The sequence below is a fragment of the Temnothorax nylanderi genome, unplaced genomic scaffold (assembly GCF_030848795.1).
Source record: "Temnothorax nylanderi isolate EJ_2023f unplaced genomic scaffold, tnyl_v1.0 TNYL_tig0048_pilon, whole genome shotgun sequence".
Taxonomy (NCBI): Eukaryota; Metazoa; Arthropoda; class Insecta; order Hymenoptera; family Formicidae; genus Temnothorax; species Temnothorax nylanderi.
In genome coordinates, this window is record NW_027249110.1 from 249,430 (window position 1) to 259,658 (window position 10,229).

Consider the following 10,229-nt stretch of genomic DNA (forward strand, 5'->3'; position numbering starts at 1 on the left):
GATTTATGAACATTAAATTGTCTCTCATCTATCCTCCACGATCGCCAAATATCAAAACAGATATTAAATATGAGGTTAAACGTACGTTAGAGACCGTGATCGCTAATTAAACACGTTACTCGATTTAGGGTCCGTTTGATTTTTTATCCGTGTTCCGTATCCGATGACAATAACTTTATTCTGAAGCCGCGAGTCGCGCGACACGACACGTAACGACGCGAGTCAGGTTGACAATTGAGAAAAGCGAGATCGATCATCTGAAAAAATGTTATCGAAAGTCAATATTATTGAATGCGATATACCTCGGTATCCGTAATAAATTCCGCGAAGCACATGTATTAAATAAACATGTGATATATCAGTTTTTCGTAATCTGAGCCGTCGGACCCGGCAATTTATGTATTAACTCCGCAAGTCCGCACTTAATCCGAGAGCAGTGATGCCGGAATGGCCCGCGCCGCCCGCGCCTGCCGCGGCATTCGCTGCAAATTTATGATTTTCATAACATTTTCCACGATTATTCACATAAAACTGTATTAAATAAATTTAGAAGCTTCTGCAATGTGAAAAAAATTGATTTGTGAGCAAAATCTTTTCTTTCAACACATCTCTTTTTCTATTTGAGATATCGAGATATTAAACTTTAAAAAGATTTTCTTTATATAATTGTCTCTAAAAGAATTAGAAAAGTCCTGACCATTCTCGCAGGAAATCTTAACATTCCTATTAGTCATCAAATTGTCGGTTCTCTTTTAAACAGGAGTAACATTTCCTTTTGCAATTAAAAGATATTATTTTTATTTATAATGTAGAGAAATTGAATATGTAGCTAGAAATAAGTATTATCTTACGTATGTGAAAATAAAACGAGTCGTTTACAACTGTAGCTAAACCAACTGTCAGAATCATCACTCAATTAAATTGTGTGGCGGTATTTCCATATTTAATTCAGCGTATCTATACCGCTAGGCGCTATACCGCTAACCATACTAAAGTATACTTACCTCTTGGTTTATCTTCGATCTCTCGTCCTTAGCTAAACTAGACCTTTAAAGAAATTATAGAAAGAGATGTTGAAAAAAAGTTGTCTATTTCTATTTTACATATCTTAGACGGAAAATAATTACAAAAGCACCTTGGTTTCAGGGGTATTATTATGTATCATAAAACTCGGCATGAAATACGACATTTGTTTTTATATAAAGTGTACAATATTTCTACGCCGTTGTGCACACTTATCGCGAGAAAATGTTTAATTCGATACATATGGTTTAATTTGCGTTACGCGCGATTAATTGACGATATTTATATTGAACCATGCAAGTTAGTCCATTTGATTCGGTGAACGTTTCGAACTTATACAAAAAACTAAACACAACCGCCCACATTATGAAAACCTACAGCGAGTTCGTGTTTTGCGATTTAATTAATAATAGGTTGAAATTTTCGAAGACGCGGAGTGGACGCGCAACAGTTTCGACACAACCGCTAATCTCTATGTCTTCTTCTTGGTTTTCTTCGTGGTCTCTGAGGGCGAAGCTTTCTTTTTGGTCGGTTTTTCATCCTTCTTTGCGTACTTGTCGATCAGGGAGTCGAAGAAACTATCCGATTGATTGGCGCGAGCCTTATTACGATTTTGTATCACCAGCGCGAGATCGTTCGTGGCGTTTTCCTCATTCTCGATCTTCAGCATCATCTCCAAGCGTTCGGCTTCCGCCGCCTCCTTGGCCCACTGTAATCAGAGAGACCGATCAGACCAATTAACATGAGAACTCGATGGCTGTTTACTGTCGGACTGGAGAGCGGCTTAGTCAGCGCGTTTAGTCTAAATTGATAATTCGATCCAGACTCGCCGCGGAAGGGAATAGATTTTTTAGAGCAGATAACGGCCGCTCGCGAGACGCACAAGCGCGTTCTCTGTTAACGAGATTGATTGCAGCCCGCTCGTAACAAGAGCGAGGAGACGCGAGAGCTCTACGTTACGTGTTTCTATTTCCGAAACGCGCCACGCGCCGCTGATCCTCGAGAGTATTAGGCGCACGCGACTTCGCGTTCGAAGCCAAGCCTCTCTTCTTCTTCCTTCTGGGGAACGGCGCAGTTTAATTTCAAGGGGGTCATCGATTTTATCGATGCTCGAAGCGGCGGGGTACGCGTCACTTATAAGCGTGACTCGGACGAACCAGCGTAAAGACGCAGTAGACCGGCGATATGCAGTCTACAATATCGAGTCTACTTGGATCGCGATATGACCATGAATCCTAGAACGCAGCATCGCGAATCCGGTTCACGCTTTTCCGCGGCTGCGGTTTTCCTTTCGGCAGCGCCTAGCTACCTCCGGGATACATAAGCGTCGATGACGCTTCATATCGCGCGTGACCTACTCCATAATCCGCTGCTGAAGAAATTCCGTTATTTATAATTTCTGGCAAGTACGTCTAATGCTGGGTGCCTAATGCTGGTGCATTGCACAACGCCACGCGGGATTCTGACTGTACCGAGTCGCGAGACGGTGGATTCGTCAGCGGTTAAAAACGAAGGAGATCTTACTTTGTCTTTCTGAGTCAATAGTGGTCGTTGTAACGAGTTGAGATCTTATTTATCAAACAAGACTTTCTTGACCACCAAATTGAGGCGCGAAAATGACGCGAATGACATAATATATATTTGGATAAATAATATTTTTCTATCTTGTGGTCGAGTTACGTCAATCAAGAGATGACAGAACTATCGCTCGAACATGCAAACGAGCGGGAAGCGTTGCTTCGCGCAAATATAATATTTTGAGACAGATCTCTTTCGAGCCGTGCCAAATATCTGCGAGGCCGTCAACACGTACGCGCATCAGCCCGAGTCGAAGGTAGAAACCTTTTTTCCGCGCGACCTTGCAGCGCGATCCGAGGTCTATATTGATCGGGATTATCGCGTCACGTCTCGGCCCAAGGAAATGGGCGTTAAATAATTGACAGCAATCGAAGCATGGATGGCGCGAAGAAATATTTAACACGATCGTGTCATCGGTATGGAATCCCACGGAGAATTGACTGCGCGGCCCTCAAGTTCGCTCGTTCGGAAGCGGGAAAACTCTTGGAAAACATGTGCGCGGAAATGCTACGCGTTTAGTCGATGATGAAGATCATCTTAGGAAGATAAACATCGCTTCTCGTTATAACGGGACGCTTTATTAACGCTTTATTCAAGGCCGCTCGATTTCTACGCGAGAGAACTCGCGCTCTCTCTCTACCTCTCTTTCTCTTTCTCGTTCTCTCCTCCGTCTGGCGCGACCGACCTCGGCAGATTCTCCGCGGAGATGCACCTGTTGCACGAAGAATGACGGAAGCTGCCGTGCGAACTTGACTCCTAACAGCGTCGCCTTTGAGCGTATATTTAACGCGTTTGTGCGAAGAGCAACGCGTTACAAGTCGAGTCGTTACAAGGTCGTTACATAACGCGCGGCCGCGCATTTGGACGATGACACTTTGTAATTATTTCATTACTACGCGACGACCGAGTCGCCGCTTAATTGCAATTAAAATCGTTTCTCGGTACGACACGCACACACCCCGCTCTATTGGCTTTTCTACTTGGCAAACGTTTCATGGTGTTACAACATATGGCCGCGCCCCGAACGATTCCGAGAAACGGAACCACGTTCGATCGTAAGATCAAAGATTCGCTAAGTTTAGTAGTAGCTGATAAACTTTAGCATATTTTCTTTGATTTTCTTTGGGATATGTTAAGTCGACGTTCAACAAGTTTGTGTCAATCGAAAAAGTTACAGCATCAAAGTTCACGTTTCCCATTCTGCGCATTAGAAAAGCAGAGCTTCTGTATACGTGCACATTTAGATGAATTGCCTGGAATTGGCGATAAAATGCATTAGAAATGTCAGAATTAATTCTTCCTCGCATTTTTAAATATCTACATGATACCTACGCATCAAGTTTAGCTGGCTCTGCCATTTCCGGAGAACGACATTTTCAATTCCGAAGAAAGTTTCACCCATCTTGACCACTCTCGCTAATTATCTGCATCTGGTTAATAATCCTATGAAGCGTCTTTGGGGAAATGCTCGGCAGCTAGGTATGAGGAAATATTACAATGTTAAATACATAAATGCGCGCTTGAAAGTCCAAGTCACAACACGGTGTTTAGATGCGTTCCTTAGATCGGCGAGACCTCAGTTCGATTCTCTTCTGTATGGCGTGATGTTGGAATTTATCCCGCCGATCTGGACGATAAGGGAGGCGCGCTCGAAACTAAAATCGCTCCACGACGGCGTGCCCGAGGACGGTGACGACAATAAACGTCACTAGTGCAGCGGCCGGTCGGGTCTTCGGTGCCGAATTCTCGCATTCGGGAAGTGGCTCGTCCGTCGTCGTCATCGTCTCCATCGGACGAACGCCCGGGGCCTCCCTGTCGCTTTCCTGATAATTCTGCAACGGCGGATGCACGGTGACCCCTGGTTCGTAATACGGACCTGGATAGAACTCGCCCGTCGACGGTGAGTGCATCAGTTCCGGTGGCGAAGGTCTGACGTAATGTACGCCGCGCGTCGTCGTGGTCTGCGATCGATCGTACACAATGGGACGATCCGTGGCGACGAAGAGGTCGTCGTCGGTCTCCGACGACGATTCTTCGACGATCATTTTACGTGGGTCATGCCCGTAATACGGCGGTTTCGTTGACCACGTCGCTCTATCGTTCCCAGCAGGACGGCGAGATTGTTCGTGATGTTCCCGCGTCCAGGACGGATCGGCCGGATGCTCGATCGAATCATCCGTGGACCAAGACCCAAAAGTAACCATGTCCGAGTTACCGGACGATGGGTGCGTCACTTGAACGGATCCATGCGGCGTTCTCTCCAGACCGTCGGACGTTGTAACATACAGCGGATACGTCCTGGTGTCTCCCGCCTCTGATGGTCTTCCGAATGTTCCTACCGTTTCGGCCTCTGCAGGAATAACTACTCGCGATCTTTCCGTGGAATACGACGGATAAGACATCACTTCGGCCTCTGTAGGAGAACCTATAGCAAATACTTGCGATCTCTCCGACGTGGGATACGACGGATAAGGCGTTGTTTCACGCGTTGGAATGTACGGCGGGTACTGCGTTGGATATGACCAACGGGGCGTCGTTTCGTACGCTGGATACATTGAGGTGTGTCCCGTTCGCGATGGTTCGTCAATTCCTGACATCTTGATATCCTCCGAGGGCGGTGCTCGTGGCGTTTCCGGCGTTGAGTAAGGCATTACCTGATGCGACGACGGTATGGGCAAGGGTCTTGTGTTCGGAATCGGTTCCACTCGCGGCAAGTCTTCTTGATGCCTTGGCCGCACGGTCGTGGTTGGTGGTCTCCTGTGGCGTGAACGATGTTCCGGAGAGTCCGGATAAAACGTCCTATCTCTCGTCCCATAAGGTCCTTCTGATTCTTCTGGAGGCGGTCTCCTATCGGGGTGCAACCTTTCGCGGTGCGCCGGCAAGGTTTCTCTGTCTTCCTCCACGTAGCTCGGTGGCACGTGAACGTCGATCGTGTCACTGGCGAGTCTTCTCCACTCGGGATCCTGCTCAAAAGCAACGCCCTGATTCTCAAGGAACTTGCTGACGGCGTGCGGGCAGGCAAACTCGGAGTTCTCGCTGAGGAACATGCGCTTCAGTTCCCTCAAGTTTGACATCTCGTCGAGATTCAGGCATCGCAGTCGATTTCCCGAGATTCTAAGGTCCACGAGACTGGGTAGATTCTTGTAGACGCCGTCTTCGATGTCACGTATGTCGTTGTAATTGAGATCGAGATACGTCAGGGAGTCCAAACCTTCGAACCACGACGCTTTAACGGTAGTCAAGCGGTTGCTGTCCAAGCTGAGTTGCTGAAGATTGACGAGGCGTCGAAAGGCGTTCGCATCGATATCGGTAATCTCGCAATGCGAACAGCTCAATACCCAAAGGTTCCCGCCGAATCTCGCGAACGTGTCGGCAGTTATTCTGCGAAGTGGCATCTTGGTGATTCGCAATTTCTCGGTTGTTTCGGGTATGGTGGTCAAATCAGCGGGATGGCCACCCTCGCAAAAATATTCCAGCATCTCCTCGTTCGCCACCTCTCTGCACGATGCCGCGGCATCGCCGACGAACGCGATTAGCAAGGCGAGTAACACTAGAGTTGCGGCACTATCCATTTCTTGGATTGACGTGTAAAGGGATTACAGGCAAAATAATGCGATTCGTCTCGGTTAATGGTAAAGATAAACGTCGTGAAAGAAACAGTCCTGTATTAAATTCATTTCGACGATCAAACGGAACGAAATGTAACGATCATCGCGAGAGGAATTTCTCGTTCGGAGCTTTGTGATTAATGGTAAACGGCCGAACTAATTGTAACGCGGACTGAAGCAGTTCTCGCATTCGTAGGTTACTTATTTACTAGACCTTCCCCTCCTAGTGATGCTTCTATTTCTCCTACTACCTTCCACCCGTCAAGCTGTACAGTCGATCGGTAAAAATAGAGAAGGTTGAAAATAGAGCGGCGGGGCGTTAAAAGACTGTTGAAGTGACATTTAGCAAGAATGTGCTAACGTGATTTAAAATTCGCGGTACAATTGAACGCGGTCGATCGCGGTTACAGATCGATACGCGAGTAGGACGTGAACGAGAGACAAACGGGTGACGAAATGATGTTTCGCAACAATGTTTTTTCTTATATCTTATATTACAAGTCATTTGTTTCAACAATTGACTTTTTTCGTTTGAATGCTTTAAAAAATTCCAAAATCAATTAAAATGCAATAGAAATACAAAATTAAATTCATAATAGCTATTATTACGATATAATTTAATTGTGTGTCGGATAAATAAGAAAATAATTAAAAACGAGGTTTTTTAAACATAAAAAGATATTAGAAAATCAAGCTATAAACATTCGATGATAACAGACAATAGGATTTGCGAAAATATATATATTATATATTTTCCATTCCATAATTTTGCAAATGCATCAGAAACTCTAAAATTCTTTGAAGAGTCAAAACTATATCAATTATATCAAAATTTTAAAAACGGAATACTATTTTCACAGACACACCAACATCCACTTGGTTTTAATTGGTCTTTTGCATTCTACTGCAGTTTCAAAAGCTCTTTTCTCGAAGTCTTTTTAACATAGTTTTTATAAACCGATATAAATGGAAGATATTATACTTAATACCTTACCTTTCTTTTCCTGCGCTGCTTTTTCTTTTTATTTTCATTAGTGAAAGCTGTATATTCTGGAACTTCACCTCTCTCTATTAGATCCTCAATTATGGCATGTAGCCTGGGTTCTTCATCACAGTTTGTGAATGGAACAGCTTCCAAAATGTAATCCATATCTCCTTTACCTAAAAAAAAAAGTATAGACGTGTATAAACAAGACCTATACATTAATATATTACAATATTGATATACGTGACATAAAAAAAATATCTCTTTCTTCTATCATATACCTAATTTTGACAAATTTTAAACCAAATCTATTTTTCTTTACAGAAATGTATTAATTCTTATTTGTGCGGTATAAAAATTATTTTTAAGCTAATCAAAATAAATTCGAAAAAATTGATAGCTTCTAATTATCTATACATAGGGAGCTTTGCAGCAAATGGCACAAGTCGACACAAATATTATTTTATTTTTGTTATTTATTGCTAAAAAAGAAAGATTGAACGATGTTTGTGTCGACTTGGGTCGTTTGCTGGAAAGCTCCCATAATATACAAACTTACTGTCTATGTATGCTCTTTTAAGATCCTTGATCTCCGTCTCCGATCCCTTGTAATTCTTCTCATAATTATTGATATCTTCAACGGTGATTGGCTTAAATAAGGACCGCCAATAATCTGCCCAATTGCGCATCACGACCTCCTCGCTTTCTTCGTCATACTGGCCGGATTCGTCGTAAATCTTGCGCTTCTCATTGTCACTGAGGATGGAATGTATCCTACCGAGAACCTTAAACTTCTCCGTCGCCTCCGCCTTGATGTCCTCCTCGACCCGATCCGGATGCACGAGCAACGACAGCTTGTGATAAGCCTTCTTAACTGATGACATAAATAACGAATATTATCATAAAAGAAAATTTCAAGAGGTTAGAACCGCTTCATCGTCGACATCACCAGTTCCTTACCTTGCTTGTCGTTCGCGGTTTTCGGTATTTTTAACACGTCGTAAAAGTTACGGGCGCCGAAGTACTGCTCGCATAAATCCAATAAGCTCGCCATGCTGCTGAACTTTTCGAATAAATACTGAAAATACTGAAAATTTTAGTTCGCACTGTTCGCAGACCGAAGACGCGAACAAACCTGATAACAACAACACAGTCAGCTGCCCAACGCGGGTTTGTACACAAACTATTCAAATCGAACCGTCGAAGGCGACATCTACGCCATGGCGCACTCGGCCACTGACGGGACTGTTGTTTCGTCGGTAACAAAACTCTCATCGTATACCAACTGCGTCATCTCACTGAAAGCAGCTGCGCCCTGCGCCCTCTGTTTCCGCTTCTGATCTTTCATCGCAGACACGCGACACGCATCGTATGTCTCGTGCTCGTGTGGTTTCTTTTCCGGTTGTGTCAAAATGGTAAGGCGGTGCGGCGGTGACCGATTCGATCGAAAAATCGAGCGATATTGTACCGCCGCTTGTCAATCGCGATAAATGAATGTGATCGCAGGATATAAAATTGTTCGAATTCAATTAACGATGGATATTTCTCTTCGCAGGGTATTGACATTAATCATAAGCACGATCGGAAGGTGCGGCGAACGGAGCCCAGGTCGCAGGATGTTTATTTGCGGCTCCTCGTCAAGGTAAATGCCTTGTCTTTTATATTATTTACTTGCGAAGCAGATTATACTGTCAAACTGTTACTCGGAAATATTTAATTCCATTTTACTCGAATTTCGTTAGAAATAATGCACGTTTGTCTTTTTGTCTTTCATGATGGTTCCTCATTGAGGTTAGTTTTCACGTGTGATTACATGTGATACAAAAGTTTCGTATCGTACCTTTCCTCAATTTTCACTTGTCAATTGGTTGAAGTGAGAGAGATTTAGTGACCGTGTATCAATGATTCATCTACTTACCTTTTCAAGATTGCGAGCTGCACTCTGTGTCAGGTCTTGCATGGGTCTGATTCAATTTGAAAGTTCGCTAGAAAAACACTCGTCAACTATCCTATCTCGCTTATTTGCAACATAGAAGGGCGATTATTATAGTTGATACATGTGCCCCCCATAATCAAAACTTTGTAATTATAGTTCTCAATCTTCTTGTAATTAGGCTGCTCCTTTTATAGGATCAAAATTTTATAGAATTTTCACGAGATGTTTATACATATTTTCTGCAATTAATTTCTTTGCAATTAATAAGTTTGTAATAAATTGTATATTCCCGTAAAGTTCCTAAGAAGGCCATAGATTTGAGAACTACAAATTTATTGGAATCGCAGTTGAACAATGATCGCTTTGTTGTAGCTATATCGGTTCTTGGCGAGACGAACAAATTCAAAGTTCAACAAAATTATTTTGAAACGACTGTTCATGAGCAAGATTCATCGACCACCGATTTCCCTGGCACGAATCGTGAGGTTTATGAAAAAACCTGGAAGGGAAAATTGTCTCGCCGTGATCGTCGGTACCGTTACTGATGACGCTAGGATCTTCGAAGTCCCTAAATTGACGGTAAGTGACTACAAGTGTACCGCTGACATCTAACTGACTGTTAAATTTCGTATTACACGGCAATTGATTTTTGTAGGTATGCGCTTTACGCGTGACCGAGAAGGCTAGGGCGCGCATCTTGAAGGCCGGCGGTGAGATCATTACGTTCGATCAGTTGGCGTTACGCGCTCCGACCGGAAAACACACGGTCCTGATGCAGGGACCGCGTAACGCTCGCGAGAGCGTTAAGCACTTCGGCTTGGCGCCCGGCGTGCCGCACTCCCACACGAAACCATACGTCAGGTCCAAGGGACGAAAGTTCGAGCGGGCGAGAGGCCGTAGACGCAGCTGCGGTTACAAGAAATAAGATCGCAGCACACATTTCGACGGATCTTCTGTCAGATGTAATCTTTTTTTTTCCATGCGGTTAAGTGACTGAAAAATAAACATTTGCTTCACAATAATTTCTCGTTCTCTTTTCTTGTCGTGTTACACGTATCCAGATTTTCTAATTTATTAGTAACTTCTATTTATTTCACAT

General features: G+C 43.8%; 2 protein-coding genes across 4 annotated transcripts; one reads left to right on the plus strand and one right to left on the minus strand.

Moving 5' to 3' along the window:
- Positions 1-1,136: 1,136 nt before the first annotated feature.
- LOC139772300 (J domain-containing protein CG6693) lies at positions 1,137-8,360 on the minus strand. 3 transcript variants are annotated; one of them, XM_071705884.1, is made up of 4 exons: positions 8,155-8,360; positions 7,754-8,068; positions 7,204-7,370; positions 1,137-1,732 (listed from the first exon to the last, which is right to left on the minus strand). In XM_071705884.1, the coding sequence occupies exons 1-4, from the start codon at positions 8,246-8,248 to the stop codon at positions 1,496-1,498; spliced, it is 813 nt and encodes a 270-aa protein (XP_071561985.1). In that variant the 5' UTR covers positions 8,249-8,360; the 3' UTR covers positions 1,137-1,495. The 3 variants fall into 3 exon arrangements, with proteins under 3 accessions (XP_071561985.1, XP_071561984.1, XP_071561983.1); XM_071705883.1 differs by lacking the exons at positions 7,204-7,370; positions 7,754-8,068; positions 8,155-8,360 and adding exons at positions 3,242-3,854; positions 3,934-7,186 and having other exon boundaries at positions 1,554-1,732; XM_071705882.1 differs by lacking the exons at positions 7,204-7,370; positions 7,754-8,068; positions 8,155-8,360 and adding an exon at positions 3,934-7,186 and having other exon boundaries at positions 1,554-1,732.
- A 182-nt stretch (positions 8,361-8,542) lies between these two features.
- Positions 8,543-10,152, plus strand: Rpl18 (ribosomal protein L18). Its single transcript, XM_071705915.1, has 4 exons — positions 8,543-8,609; positions 8,750-8,836; positions 9,503-9,709; positions 9,786-10,152. The coding sequence occupies exons 1-4, from the start codon at positions 8,607-8,609 to the stop codon at positions 10,053-10,055; spliced, it is 567 nt and encodes a 188-aa protein (XP_071562016.1). The 5' UTR covers positions 8,543-8,606; the 3' UTR covers positions 10,056-10,152.
- The last annotated feature ends 77 nt before the right edge of the window (positions 10,153-10,229 follow it).

Excerpts from the sequence above, each read along its gene's own strand:
- LOC139772300 (XM_071705882.1), bottom strand. The coding sequence starts at position 6,173 with ATGGATAGTGCCGCAACTCTAGTGTTACTCGCCTTGCTAATCGCGTTC.
- Rpl18 (XM_071705915.1), top strand. Across the intron at positions 8,837-9,502 it reads ATTTGCGGCTCCTCGTCAAG|CTATATCGGTTCTTGGCGAG; the intron begins GTAAATGCCTTG and ends GCTTTGTTGTAG. Across the intron at positions 9,710-9,785 it reads TCGAAGTCCCTAAATTGACG|GTATGCGCTTTACGCGTGAC; the intron begins GTAAGTGACTAC and ends TGATTTTTGTAG.